The sequence below is a fragment of the Engystomops pustulosus genome, chromosome 1 (assembly GCF_040894005.1).
Source record: "Engystomops pustulosus chromosome 1, aEngPut4.maternal, whole genome shotgun sequence".
Lineage (NCBI taxonomy): Eukaryota > Metazoa > Chordata > Amphibia > Anura > Leptodactylidae > Engystomops > Engystomops pustulosus.
This window is the reverse complement of record NC_092411.1, coordinates 40,970,518-40,986,390: the sequence shown is the minus strand read 5'-3', so window position 1 is coordinate 40,986,390 and position 15,873 is coordinate 40,970,518. Positions and strand designations below refer to the sequence as shown.

The following is a 15,873-nucleotide window of genomic DNA, read 5'->3' as shown; positions in this document are numbered from 1 at the left end:
TGCTTGGTGGCTTCACAGAGTAATCAGAGTTGTTTATTATATAACAAGTCATGCACCTGTGTGACATCACTTGACAGTGGGACAGGTTTTATCAACAAGAAATAAACAATGAAGCTTCCTGCTGAAGGACAGCAAGCGGAGATCTCGAAAACCGGGGCGGCACAGTGGCTTAGTGGGTAGCACTTCTACCTTGCAGCGCTGGGGACCTGGGTTCTAGTCCCAGGTCAACATCTGCAAAGAGGTTGCATGTTCTCTCCTTGTTTGCGTGGGTTTCTTCTGGGTACTCCTGTTTCCTCCCACACTCCAAAACATACTGGAAGGTTGATTAGATTGCGAGCCCCATGTAGACAGGGAACAATTTGTCATGCTTTGTGCACCACTGCGTAATCTGTAGGCGCTATATAAATAAAGAATTATTATTGTTATTAACTGTGAGGAAGTCATATAGAAAGTATATTGGAAAACTATGACTTTTCATTACTCAAATACCAATTATTTGCTGAAAGTGGACAACCCCTTTAATGAATAATTGGTTTGGTTAATTTAACCAATAACACTATTGTTACCAAGTGTGCAAATATTTAGTTTAGATCTATATATTATGTTCTTTTCTGCCTGGAATATTCTCTGCTTTTAACCACAATGTCTGAATTCGCTCTTCCCTCTAGGATTGGACAACAAATTTGCATTAGAGCAAAAGTGAACAGAGCGTTTAACACAAGCATGGAGGTAAACTTGCCCTTTTTATTGAGTTTTTATTTTAAAAATTTGATTTAAAATCAGATGTGAGGTGTGCACATTGCTCTATCTTTTACTTTTTATTTCAAAAATGTTTTTTTTTTTTTTAGTGAGTGTCTGTCATTCACAATTCATTTATAGACACTTACATGTTCTACATTCCTCAACAATCCTCTGTTATTTTATTTGAAGGTTGGCATTAAGGTTGCAGTCGAAGACCCTTTTACAAGTAGTCAGAAACACGTTTGCACAGCATTTTCCACATATGTGGTGAAGCCCCTTGGAGGAAAGAAGGTAAAATATAAAAATGTGAAATACTGATGTAGTTTGTTTTTATGTAAGTTAGTACAGGTAATGGATGGCAATGGCATCATTGTAAATGTATCTGTGCAATAATATGGTCTTAGGTCTGTTGCAGACTAAAGCCGGCTGCATATGAATCCGTATGTGTGCCCGATCTTACAGACTGTACACATTGCACGTGATAAGAGTCCTTGCATCATACAGAAATTATGCAAGGACTCCCTGTTTGCTGGGCGAGCAGCACTGTAAATGTTACAAATTGGAAGAACGGTCATATTTCTGTATGATGCAAGGACTCCCATTTGTGCAATGTGTGCAGTCCATGGGATCTGACCAATAAACAGGTCTGTTTTCAGGGGCTGCACATGTTAATGTACAGCAGGTCTTTGGATTGAGCTCTTTGTCTGCTGCATTTTCATTTCACATGTTTTGGTCTCAGGAGCTGACATATCGTCTATTAGCCAAATGTGGGTTTAAGAGAAGTGTGTTGTTTTTCTATTGATTCACCTATTCACCTTGATTCACAACCATATACCCCTTCATTACACTACATCTCAAGGGATGTTACATTTAACCCCTTAATACAACACGTATTACATTTTACTATAATATTATTATTATTATTATTATTATTATTATTATTATTATTATTATTATTATTATTATTGTAGTTTGTTGATCTGGTGGACGGGGACCACATAGTAATCTGTGGCTATTGTTAGTATTTTTACAAACCCATTAATAAAAATGTGTAAAGGGGGACAATGTAACATTAAAACACCAGGGAAATATTATGTAGAAATTACGTATATTTTTGAGTGAATTTAATTGTCACTCAGTTTGTCTTTGCAAAAAACTAGCCTGAAGTTCTTGGAAATGATACTATAGAACTCCCTAGTGTCTTTATGAGAAAAGCATAGAGGATGGTGAACTTGTACCCAAGAATCCAATGGTACTGAATGAGCGTCTTGTGTTTATGGGGTGGCTGTGTTTCTTCCAGTAGATATTCAGGACCAGGTTTGGAGAATTTTATCCTTATACCATGTTTCCATAACGTCCCCCATGACGGCCCACTAGGAGGATGACCCTTGACCTCTGTAGGGACAGGAAGCAGAGAGGTTAAAAGCCTCCCCCCCACATCCTCCCGCCAGTGTCTTCCTGTCCCTACAGGGGTCAGGTCAAGAGAGGGTCTCTCTCCTCCTAGGGGGGGGGGGACGTTTTTAAAAAAAAAAAAAAAAAAAACGGAGAAGGATCTCCATACTTACCAACCTTACCTGGGGTTACGCCGACTGCGGTCCAAGTTCCCCTCCGGACAGATCCTCGGTTAGCCCGGCGGCTGCGGGCTCTCCCTGGACGGTAACATCGTTCCGGCTGGCGTCCTCTCCGGCGGGCTGGTCCACCAGACTCTCGCGCGGACGCAGGGAACTACGTTTCCCAGAATTCCCCCTGTTCGATGACGACTTCCGGTCGCGACCGGAAGTGACCGCGGACCGGGCGCGGGACGCAGTGGAGGCCACCGGCAGGGGGATGGGCTCCCCATGAAGGTATTTAAATCCTCAAAAGCGGGTAGTCAGTTGGTCTGAGGTCTATGACTTGTTTCTTCTTGGCTGGCCGTCCCAGACATCGTAATGGCTGATGAGGCAGACTTGGGCCTACTCCACCCCCCGGTGCACGTGAGTGGTGCTGTATGGCAACATATACAATTGTTTTTTGTTGTGAGCTCCAAGTCATTGTCTCCTTGCCTTCCTTCCCTAGGAGCAAGTTTCTAAGGGGAAAGGCAAGGAAGAGAAATCAGGAAAGTCTGAAAAGAGTAGAGAAAAGCCTGAAAAAAGCAGGATTCCTGTTAAAAAATGCAGTATGTGCTTCCGTACACTACTAGAAGGCTATAAGAAACCGATCTGCAAACCCTGTATCGATGAATTCATGCGGGAGGAGAAAACGTCTTTTATGGACGAGCTTAAGTCCTTTATAGACGAGAAAGTGGTTTCTTCAGTGGCGGCGGCTACGCAGGGAGCCCCCCCACGTAAGAAAGCTCGGATAGTATCGGCTTCCTCCTCAGAGGAAGAAGAGGGATGCATTTCAGACTCTCCTTCCTGCTCTCTGGCGGGAGACCAGGATCATCAGGATCGTGAGCAGGCAACATGCTCCCGCTACTTATTCCAAAATGAGGATCTGGATGATCTTCTGAAAGCTATGCGAGATACATTGAACCTCGAGGACGAGGAACCCCCTCTTTCTCGCGAAGATGAACTATTTGGGGGACTCAAAGCCAGGAAACAGCGTGTTTTTCCCCTCAACGATACCCTTAGGGGTCTAATTAGTCAGGAATGGAGAGACCCTGAGAGAAAAATCGCGGTCTCTAAGAATTTCAGGAAACGCTTAGTCTTCGACCCTGAAGAGTCAAAGGATTGGGACTCATTCCCCAAAGTTGATGTACAGGTTTCCAAGGTCTCTAGGAAGATGGACCTGCCCTTTGAAGATTCGGCTCAGCTAAGAGACCCGATGGACAGGAAATCTGAAGCCCTTTTAAAGAAAGCGTGGGAAACTTCCATGCTAAGCCTAAAGTCAAACTTAGGAGCCACTTCGGTGGCAAGAACACTATATTTCTGGCTGGGGAAATTAGAGTCCCATATCCGGGAGGGTACTCCCAGAGAAGACTTACTGGAAAGCATACCATTGCTAAGATCAGCTACTGCCTTCCTTGCTGACGCATCTGCTGAAGGAATAAGGTTTGCTGCAAAAGAAGGAGCTCTTACCAATGCCACCAGGAGGGCCTTATGGCTGAAACAGTGGAGCGGGGACATCCGCTCTAAATCCAAATTGTGCAGCATTCCTTTTTCCGGGGACTTTGTGTTCGGACCCGAATTGGACGCTATACTCGAAAAGGCGTCTGACAGAAAAAGGGGATTTCCAGAGTCCAAAACAATACTCAAGAAATCTTCCTTTCGTCCTTTTAGGAACACCGGAGAGACTTACCGTGGCAAAGGTAAGCAAGGACGGTGGAGTTATCCCAAAGGAGGAAGGGGAAGGGGTTTCCTTTTCTCTAACCTCCCAGAGGGTCCAGGAAACAAGAAACAATGACGCCAGAGTGGGGGGGCGTCTCCTGGGATTCCTATCCCAGTGGACAAAGGTCACCTCGAATCCCTGGGTACTGTCTATCTTGGAATCAGGCTACAGGATAGAATTTTCATCACCCCCCCCTTCTCCAAGGTTTGTCGCTCCCTTACCATCTCTCTCTCACTCTACACATTCCTTCATTTGGCAGGAAGTATTTCATCTAATCCACATGGGAGTGGTGGTGCCGGTCCCTCAAGAACAAGAAAAATTGGGATTCTACTCCCCGTTGTTCCTTGTCAAAAAACCAGATGGATCAAATCGCCTAATTATCAACTTGAAAGAGCTAAACCGCTTCATCGTTTACAGAAGATTTCGCATGGAGTCGGTAAGAACAGCTACCCAACTTATTCACACAGACTCCTATATGTGCACTTTAGATTTAAAAGATGCATACTATCATTTACCTATTCACCCCTCATCTCAGAGATTCCTAAGATTCTCGGTTCTCTCTCCCGAGGGCTCTGTCTTACACTTTCAATTCCGTGCACTTCCATTCGGTATCTCATCGGCTCCAAGGGTCTTTACCAAGATCATGGTGGAGGTGGTAGCCTTTTTAAGACTACAAGACATATCAATCATCCCTTACCTAGACGACTTGCTAATTATAGGGAAAGACAAACAAAAACTAATCTTGGCAAGAGAGTCTTCCCTAAGAATTTTAACAGAGTTGGGGTGGTTAATCAACCTGAAAAAATCAAGTTTAGTACCCTCCACTCGAAAGACCTTTCTAGGGATCATTCTAGACTCAACTCACCAAATGTCTTTTCTTCCTCAGGAGAAAATATCCAACATAAAGCATCAGATTCGTTCATTCAGACGAAAGGACTCTGTACCAGTCAGACAGGCGATGAAGATCCTGGGGCTCCTCACAGCATGCCTACCTGCGGTCGCCTGGAGTCAGAGCCATACTCGGATCCTTCAGAATTGGATCCTAACTTTCTGGAACAGGAAGTCTTCAGGTCTAGACAAGAAGATCCGGATTCCTTCCTTTGTAAAGAGGGACCTGCTGTGGTGGATGGAATTAAGGAACCTAGAGAAAGGGGTATGTTGGCACCACCTCCCAACCATCACCATAGTGACAGACGCAAGCAGCTCAGGCTGGGGAGCAATCCTTCCTTCCCACTACGAGCAAGGGTCCTGGACTCTAGCCCAAGCAAAAAGCAGCTCAAACTACAGGGAGTTAAGAGCGGTCTGGGAAGCGCTAAGATCGAACACAGCCTATCTGAGGGATCATCATATCCACATTCTCTCGGACAACGTCTCGACAGTGTCCTATTTAAGGAGACAAGGGGGTACAAGATCCCCAGTATTATCGAGTCTGGCTCGTACCATCTTCCAGTGGGCGGAAGAAAACATCCTTTCCATCTCTGCCACTCATTTGAAGGGATCCCTAAACAGAGAAGCGGATTATCTCAGCAGGAGAGAGATCCTACCGAACGAATGGTGTCTCAACCAGGAGATCTTCCTACATCTAACCAGCGTCTGGGGCATGCCCCAAATAGACCTATTCGCCACGAGGGAGAATTCAAAATGCCAACAATACTTCTCTCTGGAGGCCGGCGAGTCCAGAGATCACTTGGACGCGTTCAGCCATCGTTGGAGCGGAAGTCTCATGTATGCCTTTCCCCCAATTCCCCTAATTGCGAGAGTACTCAGGAAAATCTTGCTCGACCGGTCAAGGGTGATCCTGATCTGCCCAAACTGGCCAAAAAGAAGCTGGTACCCACTGTTGAGGTCCCTATCTGTCCAGCAACCTTTTATTCTACCGATTCAGAAGGACCTTCTATACCAAGGTCCGATTTTCCATCCCGATCCAGGAAGACTCCGTCTGGCGGCTTGGATCCTGAGTTCGAGTTCCTAAGGTCCCAAGGTCTCTCTCGGGCTGTAATAACTACGTTGAAGGCAAGTAGGAAAAAGGTTACTTTCGCCATATATCATAAGATATGGAAAAAGTTTGTGACCTTTTGTGGGGCTAATCCCCCCTCTCAGTCTAACCCAAATATTTTACAGGTACTAGACTTCCTGCAAAAAGGACTAGAAATTGGTCTTTCTACTAGCACTCTGAAAGTCCAAATTTCGGCTCTGAGCGCATTCTTCGACCATCCCCTGGCGGACCACAGGTGGGTCAAAAGATTTATTGCTGCTGCAAATAGAATTAGGCCTCAGATTCTGAAGCGGGTTCCCTCCTGGGATCTCTCCCTGGTTCTGGATGCTCTCTCCAGACCTCCCTTTGAGCCTTTAAAGGACGCTAGTATAAAAAACTTAACTTTAAAGACTTCCTTATTAGTAGCTGTGACTTCAGCTAGAAGGCTGGGGGAACTCCAAGCCATTTCTATTAGAGAACCCTATATGTGTATTCTCCCTGACAGGATAACTCTGACTCTGGATCCAAGCTTTGTTCCCAAAGTGGCGTCCAGGTTTCACAAAGATCAAGAAATAATTCTTCCATCATTCTACGGGAATCCTTCTTCAAGCAAGGAATTGGAGTGGCATTCCCTGGATGTAAGGCGCTCGGTCTTAGAGTACTTAAAAGCTACAAAACCCTGGCGCAAGGATCACAATCTCTTTGTTCAGTTTCAGGGGAAGAACAAAGGGGTAAAGGCATCCAAAACCACGATCGCCAGATGGTTAAAGACTGCCATAGCCTCTTGTTACACAGAACAGGGGAAGGAAGTTCCTCCTAACCTTAAAGCCCATTCCACCAGAGCCATATCCGCCTCCTGGGCAGAGAAGAGGGGTGCTTCTCTTGAACAAATCTGCAGAGCTGCCACCTGGGTTTCTTCATCCACCTTCGCAAAACACTATCGGCTGGACTTACCCAACTCACAGGATCTCGCCTTCGGTCAGAAAGTTCTCCAGGCTGTGGTCCCACCCTAACTCTACTAATTTTGTAGATCTCCTAGTGGGCCGTCATGGGGGACGTTATGGAAATTGTGAATTAGACTCACCGGTAATTCGGTTTCCATCTAGTCCTCCATGACGGCCTATATATTTTTCCCTCCCATGCTTCTTTCACTTTATTGAAAATTCTGTATGTGATTCAAACAAGACAGAATAAAAATATGTTGTATCTTCCACCGGTGTAGTTATTTGGTAGACACTGGCGGGAGGATGTGGGGGGGAGGCTTTTAACCTCTCTGCTTCCTGTCCCTACAGAGGTCAAGGGTCATCCTCCTAGTGGGCCGTCATGGAGGACTAGATGGAAACCGAATTACCGGTGAGTACTAATTCACAATTTCTCCATGATCCATCAGCAGCGTACTCCCCTCTAGTAAAACATGTGCATGCTTGGCCTTGTGTAAGGATGCAATGAATAGCAGTTAGGTAGCTATTGTATGGTACATAGGCACCTTGTATAACCCAGTAGCCAGAGGAGCTTACAATCTACCCAGTGTCACAAAGTCTGTGTTTACATTTTGTTTTGCCCAAGGGACAAGATAGTCCTGTTATCATAGTATGGTAAAGGTCAGTCACTGAGGTTTTCTATCTTCTGGTCATCTTTGCTTTATAGTTTGTGTTCAAAGTCACACAGTGTTACTACAGGACGAGAGCTGTAATCATTAACAGCGACACAATTACACTGTGAACAAGTCCGCAGGGTTATGCAAGTCAGAAGTGTTATTAGAGGGGCTGCATGCTGTTGTCATGAGAAAAAAAACAAACGACTGTATCCAAAAAGCAAAGAAAGTTTTTGTATAAAAACACCACTGTACTTAGAAGGGGATTAACTAAGAAAGGCTGGGCCCCATAGCAGACTTCTGCATGGGGCCCCCCTTCCCCTTAAAATGATATACATATTTCTACACACACACTTTTATACAATCACACACATTTATTCTCTTATATACACACATACAGTTCTACACTCATACGCACAGATTAATGCACTCATGTATACATTTATACTCTTGTACAGTATATACACAAACACTGAATATGCACATCAAATTTCCACACATACTGCATAGTACATACAAATTTTATACACATAAATACACACCATGCACACACATACTGCATAGTACGTACACATAGTTAATACACACCATGCACACATACTGCATATACATACACATTCTATACACATAGTATATACACACCATGCACACACATACAGCATATACATACACATACATTTATACACTCACGCATATGTATATGTATATACGCACTGTCAGCCAGTACTTATATCACAGGAGGGTGTCAGAGGCCATAGATCTGACTTCACACAGCCCAGTAGCTGCAGGGGGAAGTAGACGGCAGGAAGTAGAGATGAGATTCCTGGTTCTATTGTTCCACACTCAACTGTGTACTGCGGAAGATGTGCACTACTATATACATATTATGCAGTACAGTGTGCAGCATAATATGTATACAATGCTGCAGATACTCCATTCTCTAGTGATGCAGGTCGGGTGCCGGGCCCCCTGACATTGCGGGCCCCGTCACAGCTGCTATGGCTGCTACACCTGTTACACCCCCGGTACTGAGATCTTTTTTTTTTTCACATTTCTCCCAAATTTCCTTCCTGCCAAGGCAGAAACATTAATGGAAAGCAAAATATTTAACAACTTTAATAGTGGAACAAAAAAAGGATGCAACTGTATCTTAGAAACTATAGCATCTATGGGTTATAATATTTGCACTTGTTGGTGTGAATATCATCATACTGCAGCGCTTCTATCATTCCCTGCAACGTCACTGCAGAGTTTTTAAGAAAGGTTAAAGCCTTCCACTAAAATCCTCATTTTGAACGGATTGGCTAATAAGACAGTCACGCAAGGACAAATCCTCATAAGAGCCGAGTACCCTTTGTATTATACTGAGAAGCAAGATCCTCCCAAGAGCAATTCACCCTAAAAGTGCGATGTCACCACCGTACACATAAACGAGATAATCTGGAAGGATTATGCAACCAGTTATTAATTATCAGTCTATTTTATTACCATTCTCGGGGACACAAATGTCACTTTTTTTTTTCCAGGTTAATCTTAAACCAGTGAGGCTGCAGTCGGCACAAGATCATTTGGAGTACAGTCTAGCGGCTGAGAGGAGGCGTATAAGGCTTTATCATGAAGATGCCTATAACAATCTGATGGAGGATGGCAGTGCTTTTTATGGTTGGTGAAAGTGTTAAAAATGGAAGAAAGCAAATGGTCTTTACAACTTCCCACCACAACCTGCATTTTCACATACTAAAGCCACGTAGACAAACGTGTTCAGCAGACGGGAACGTGGTTCCTTGTTTGTGGCTTGTTTGAGACTGGTGGGTGAGCGCCGCTGATGCTGCCTTTTGTCAACATGATCCGACTCCGGGCGGGAGCCTTGATCATGTGCAGTGAAGGTAACTGCACCTGATGAAGGCTCCCGCCTGGAGCCGAAACACGTTGTGTATCTAATAAACGATCCTTTAAACCATACGAATGCTCTGCAACTTTTGTTGGACGTAGCGCCGAAACAAACGAGAAACTACACGTGTACAAATATCTCTGTCATTGCCAACAAAGGATGTATAAAAAAGTAGTGAGATGAACATTTGTTATTAACCAAATACTTATATTCCACCATAATTTGCAATTAAATTCATTAAAAATAAGACAATGTGATTTTTTTGTCTCTCATAACTGAGGTTAGTCATCACAGGCCTCTCAGTGGGAGAACTTGCACAATCGGTGGCTGACTACTTTTGCCCCCACATGATCTGGTAGTTGATGCAATGTATCTAGCATTGTCTGTAGCTACATTTACTTCTCATGTGAGAGAAGTTCTTTACCTACAATGTATTAACAGCAAATGAATATCTTCAAAAAGAAATTGCAACACAAAATATCAGAGTTGATCTTGGCGGTCAACAATATCGTATGGTTTACCAGGTGAAGAAAACTCCAACTCTTCTATTATGTGCATGTATGATATGATAAAATATGTACTGTGCATTTATAGAATACAAATCTGTTCAACATCAATTTTTCTTTCCATTTTATGTCTTTATTTTCAGATGCAGATTGGGAAAATGACAATAACAAGATCTCTACGGACAGCACTTGTGTAGAAAGTATAGAACTGGTTCTTCCACCACATGCAAACCATCAGGGCAACACGTTTGGAGGGCAGATCATGGCATGGATGGAAACTGTAGCCAACATCTCTGCAAGGTGATTTCCTGCACAGTTTGGGAAAATGATAGAACAACCCATGAATAATGAATCCTCTTTATTGCAACTGTTTAAATCCTTTGTGCATTTAACAAAATATCTTGTAATCATTTGTTCAGAAATTTTATATCATATATTTTTTTATAAATTATATCTGCGTTCTCCCTTGCTTTAGCCACACCAATGCAGCTGATGCTTCTAAAATATATATAGATTCTCACCATGTATTTTACTTATTTTTTTCTTCTACTTCCTCAGCCGTCTTTGTCGCACTCACGCAGTCCTGAAGTCTGTGGATATGTTCAAGTTCAGAGGTCCGTCCACTGTAGGAGACAGACTGGTGTTTCGAGCAATTGTGAATAACACATTTCAGAAAAGGTAATGGTGACCTTTGATTCTTTAGAATAGAAAATAGTGAATATCGCACACAAAAGGATTTTCATAATTTTGGGATGTTTTAGGAACAGTAAATTACTCCAATCCAGAAACCTTCACCAGAGGTCACACGGGTGTAGAGGTCTGTTTGTAACTAGGGGTTGTCTTCAAGTCAGATGTTCTTGCGTCTGGGACTGCTTGTACTTTCTGTATCAATTACTCAGTTTTCTAGATCTCTGCTTGCTGTCATTCAACAGCTCCTTATATCACAGAAATCAGCACCGTGTGTTATACGCTTTCACCCAAAATATTATTGCTGTGCTGTCAACCCTTAGCCCAAAAATGACCACAATGTAAATTTATACCGGTATTAGAGGATTCAAGATATTGGAGACCTCACATGAAGATCTCCTGGATTAGGAATATTGTTTATGCCCTCTATCTTTTACAAAGTAAATCAAGGATTCTGCAATAATTTGATGATTTCCTGTATAGTCGGCATAGTTCAATGGGAATTGACAGTATTTCATCATGAAGTGCCACAGAGTAGTCCATAGTACACAGTACAGTGCCAAGCCCTGGGCATGTGAAGGTCATGAACTGTCTTGCAGTAGTTTATAACTCAAAATCAACTTAAACATAAACTTTAAACAATTTGGGGGGAAATAACCTCTTTAAGTTTGTGTCCTGCCTTTGTAGGTCTTCTTTAATGCCTCCATTGATGGTAGAAAGGAGGATTTCATAGGAAGTGAAATCTTAAATGATCAAAAACCTTCACTATATTCAATTATTTCTGCTTGTAAAAAAACGCCACTTAAAGTTTTTTTTCAATTCAGGGAGAGTTGAATCGAGGCTCATTCATCTCGGTTACTGTAACTTTTTATAATCATAGATGGGAGCGGATCCCTTGTATGTTTTAGATGTTGTTAAGTTGTGGTATTATGTTTGTTATGTGATAAGTCTCGTAATGTTTAACAAGTGTGCCACTACAACTTTATCTATCTTATCTATACCTTGGATACTCTGGAATTGGTATAAAACATTGTGTGCACTGCCTGTTCTCTCCATCAACCTCAACTTTTTGCATCCTTAAATATCACCCAAATGATTCTGGGCATTGAGAATTTTATTTCTGTAGCCCCCACCGCTCCTAAACATTCAGTGCCATAAGTATCAGCACCAGTGGTTTAACAAGACCCCAGTGGGCCCCTGGTGCAAACTTTGGATTAGGGCCCCATATACCTGAACTCTCGCTGTGAAAGCTTACACTTTCAGAATACACATATAAGCTACACGGTTATACATACACAGCACCTCACTCATTTAACATATATTGTCAAGTACCCTCCCCTCACTCACGGAGTGTCCCGCAGCCTCCCCTCACTCGCGGAATGTCCCGCAGCCTCCCCTCACTCGCGGAATGTCCCGCAGCCTCCCCTCACTCGCGGAATGTCCCGCAGCCTCCCCTCACTCGCGGAATGTCCCGCAGCCTCCCCTCACTCGCGGAATGTCCCGCAGCCTCCCCTCACTCGCGGAATGTCCCGCAGCCTCCCCTCACTCGCGGAATGTCCCGCAGCCTCCCCTCACTCGCGGAATGTCCCGCAGCCTCCCCTCACTCGCGGAATGTCCCGCAGCCTCCCCTCACTCGCGGAATGTCCCGCAGCCTCCCGTCACTCGCGGAATGTCCCGCAGCCTCCCGTCACTCGCGGAATGTCCCGCAGCCTCCCGTCACTCGCGGAATGTCCCGCAGCCTCCCGTCACTCGCGGAATGTCCCGCAGCCTCCCGTCACTCGCGGAATGTCCCGCAGCCTCCCGTCACTCGCGGAATGTCCCGCAGCCTCCCGTCACTCGCGGAATGTCCCGCAGCCTCCCGTCACTCGCGGAATGTCCCGCAGCCTCCCGTCACTCGCGGAATGTCCCGCAGCCTCCCGTCACTCGCGGAATGTCCCGCAGCCTCCCGTCACTCGCGGAATGTCCCGCAGCCTCCCGTCACTCGCGGAATGTCCCGCAGCCTCCCGTCACTCGCGGAATGTCCCGCAGCCTCCCGTCACTCGCGGAATGTCCCGCAGCCTCCCGTCACTCGCGGAATGTCCCGCAGCCTCCCGTCACTCGCGGAATGTCCCGCAGCCTCCCGTCACTCGCGGAATGTCCCGCAGCCTCCCGTCACTCGCGGAATGTCCCGCAGCCTCCCGTCACTCGCGGAATGTCCCGCAGCCTCCCGTCACTCGCGGAATGTCCCGCAGCCTCCCGTCACTCGCGGAATGTCCCGCAGCCTCCCGTCACTCGCGGAATGTCCCGCAGCCTCCCGTCACTCGCGGAATGTCCCGCAGCCTCCCGTCACTCGCGGAATGTCCCGCAGCCTCCCGTCACTCGCGGAATGTCCCGCAGCCTCCCGTCACTCGCGGAATGTCCCGCAGCCTCCCGTCACTCGCGGAATGTCCCGCAGCCTCCCGTCACTCGCGGAATGTCCCGCAGCCTCCCGTCACTCGCGGAATGTCCCGCAGCCTCCCGTCACTCGCGGAATGTCCCGCAGCCTCCCGTCACTCGCGGAATGTCCCGCAGCCTCCCGTCACTCGCGGAATGTCCCGCAGCCTCCCGTCACTCGCGGAATGTCCCGCAGCCTCCCGTCACTCGCGGAATGTCCCGCAGCCTCCCGTCACTCGCGGAATGTCCCGCAGCCTCCCGTCACTCGCGGAATGTCCCGCAGCCTCCCGTCACTCGCGGAATGTCCCGCAGCCTCCCGTCACTCGCGGAATGTCCCGCAGCCTCCCGTCACTCGCGGAATGTCCCGCAGCCTCCCGTCACTCGCGGAATGTCCCGCAGCCTCCCGTCACTCGCGGAATGTCCCGCAGCCTCCCGTCACTCGCGGAATGTCCCGCAGCCTCCCGTCACTCGCGGAATGTCCCGCAGCCTCCCGTCACTCGCGGAATGTCCCGCAGCCTCCCGTCACTCGCGGAATGTCCCGCAGCCTCCCGTCACTCGCGGAATGTCCCGCAGCCTCCCGTCACTCGCGGAATGTCCCGCAGCCTCCCGTCACTCGCGGAATGTCCCGCAGCCTCCCGTCACTCGCGGAATGTCCCGCAGCCTCCCGTCACTCGCGGAATGTCCCGCAGCCTCCCGTCACTCGCGGAATGTCCCGCAGCCTCCCGTCACTCGCGGAATGTCCCGCAGCCTCCCGTCACTCGCGGAATGTCCCGCAGCCTCCCGTCACTCGCGGAATGTCCCGCAGCCTCCCGTCACTCGCGGAATGTCCCGCAGCCTCCCGTCACTCGCGGAATGTCCCGCAGCCTCCCGTCACTCGCGGAATGTCCCGCAGCCTCCCGTCACTCGCGGAATGTCCCGCAGCCTCCCGTCACTCGCGGAATGTCCCGCAGCCTCCCGTCACTCGCGGAATGTCCCGCAGCCTCCCGTCACTCGCGGAATGTCCCGCAGCCTCCCGTCACTCGCGGAATGTCCCGCAGCCTCCCGTCACTCGCGGAATGTCCCGCAGCCTCCCGTCACTCGCGGAATGTCCCGCAGCCTCCCGTCACTCGCGGAATGTCCCGCAGCCTCCCGTCACTCGCGGAATGTCCCGCAGCCTCCCGTCACTCGCGGAATGTCCCGCAGCCTCCCGTCACTCGCGGAATGTCCCGCAGCCTCCCGTCACTCGCGGAATGTCCCGCAGCCTCCCGTCACTCGCGGAATGTCCCGCAGCCTCCCGTCACTCGCGGAATGTCCCGCAGCCTCCCGTCACTCGCGGAATGTCCCGCAGCCTCCCGTCACTCGCGGAATGTCCCGCAGCCTCCCGTCACTCGCGGAATGTCCCGCAGCCTCCCGTCACTCGCGGAATGTCCCGCAGCCTCCCGTCACTCGCGGAATGTCCCGCAGCCTCCCGTCACTCGCGGAATGTCCCGCAGCCTCCCGTCACTCGCGGAATGTCCCGCAGCCTCCCGTCACTCGCGGAATGTCCCGCAGCCTCCCGTCACTCGCGGAATGTCCCGCAGCCTCCCGTCACTCGCGGAATGTCCCGCAGCCTCCCGTCACTCGCGGAATGTCCCGCAGCCTCCCGTCACTCGCGGAATGTCCCGCAGCCTCCCGTCACTCGCGGAATGTCCCGCAGCCTCCCGTCACTCGCGGAATGTCCCGCAGCCTCCCGTCACTCGCGGAATGTCCCGCAGCCTCCCGTCACTCGCGGAATGTCCCGCAGCCTCCCGTCACTCGCGGAATGTCCCGCAGCCTCCCGTCACTCGCGGAATGTCCCGCAGCCTCCCGTCACTCGCGGAATGTCCCGCAGCCTCCCGTCACTCGCGGAATGTCCCGCAGCCTCCCGTCACTCGCGGAATGTCCCGCAGCCTCCCGTCACTCGCGGAATGTCCCGCAGCCTCCCGTCACTCGCGGAATGTCCCGCAGCCTCCCGTCACTCGCGGAATGTCCCGCAGCCTCCCGTCACTCGCGGAATGTCCCGCAGCCTCCCGTCACTCGCGGAATGTCCCGCAGCCTCCCGTCACTCGCGGAATGTCCCGCAGCCTCCCGTCACTCGCGGAATGTCCCGCAGCCTCCCGTCACTCGCGGAATGTCCCGCAGCCTCCCGTCACTCGCGGAATGTCCCGCAGCCTCCCGTCACTCGCGGAATGTCCCGCAGCCAACACAGGGCTCTTCGACATGTAAAAAAAAATAATTTTGGCACTCAGTATGCTAATTATCTGCACAACTGAATGTTAAACTTTGCATGTTCTTTTATGTGCTAACTGCTTGCACATGTGTTTAAGAAGTGTCAGTGTCACATGCAACCCTTCTGTGGCGCAGCTGCATTATTCACGTGACACAAATTTTTATCACTGAAATGGGTGTTCTGGTGCACAGTCGGGCCATGCGCCACATTTATCAAGGAAAGTCTGACAGAAGTTTGTCGCATGCCCCATGTTAAAGGTGCACTAAAAAAAAAAATTGGTGCAGTCTCTCGGAGCAGTAATGGGAGCGCCAAATTCATGTCGCCATAATCTGAATCTGGTGCTCCCTGCGTTATACACAGGCAAACTGCAAACAATATTTTTAGTAAATGTGCCCTATTGTGTATTTCATGTTCTTTATTAAGTCAATTAATTGATTACTCTAGTCCAGTGGTGGCAAAACTATGGCACGGGTGCCAGAGGTGCTCTGAGCCCTTTCTGTGGGCACCCAGGCCTTCACCCCAGAATGAAGTTCA

The 15,873-nt window shown here is 48.3% G+C and overlaps 2 protein-coding genes across 6 annotated transcripts in view; both read left to right on the top strand.

Moving 5' to 3' along the window:
- The window catches only part of ACOT12 (acyl-CoA thioesterase 12), a 39,452-nt gene that overhangs the window by 10,206 nt on the left and 13,373 nt on the right, over positions 1-15,873 (top strand). For all 4 annotated transcript variants that reach the window (XM_072139208.1, XM_072139225.1, XM_072139199.1 and 1 more), the window contains 5 exons: positions 669-729; positions 931-1,032; positions 9,143-9,278; positions 10,157-10,313; positions 10,572-10,691. In XM_072139208.1, the coding sequence (XP_071995309.1) occupies positions 669-729; positions 931-1,032; positions 9,143-9,278; positions 10,157-10,313; positions 10,572-10,691 (576 nt within the window). The remainder of the gene's footprint in view (positions 1-668; positions 730-930; positions 1,033-9,142; positions 9,279-10,156; positions 10,314-10,571; positions 10,692-15,873) is intronic.
- LOC140119792 (uncharacterized) lies at positions 4,569-7,305 on the top strand. 2 transcript variants are annotated; one of them, XM_072139182.1, is made up of 2 exons: positions 4,569-6,660; positions 6,733-7,305. In XM_072139182.1, exons 1-2 carry the CDS (start codon positions 5,032-5,034, stop codon positions 7,033-7,035), a joined length of 1,932 nt encoding a protein of 643 aa, XP_071995283.1. In that variant the 5' UTR covers positions 4,569-5,031; the 3' UTR covers positions 7,036-7,305. The 2 variants fall into 2 exon arrangements, with proteins under 2 accessions (XP_071995283.1, XP_071995289.1); XM_072139188.1 differs by having other exon boundaries at positions 4,570-6,278; positions 6,528-7,303.

What these genes read in the sequence shown, in the direction of transcription:
- LOC140119792 (XM_072139182.1), top strand. Translation starts at nt 5,032, where the DNA reads ATGCCTACCTGCGGTCGCCTGGAGTCAGAGCCATACTCGGATCCTTCA. An exon ending in TGGAGTGGCATTCCCTGGAT is followed by an intron (nt 6,661 to 6,732) that starts GTAAGGCGCTCG and finishes CTCTTTGTTCAG; the next exon opens with TTTCAGGGGAAGAACAAAGG.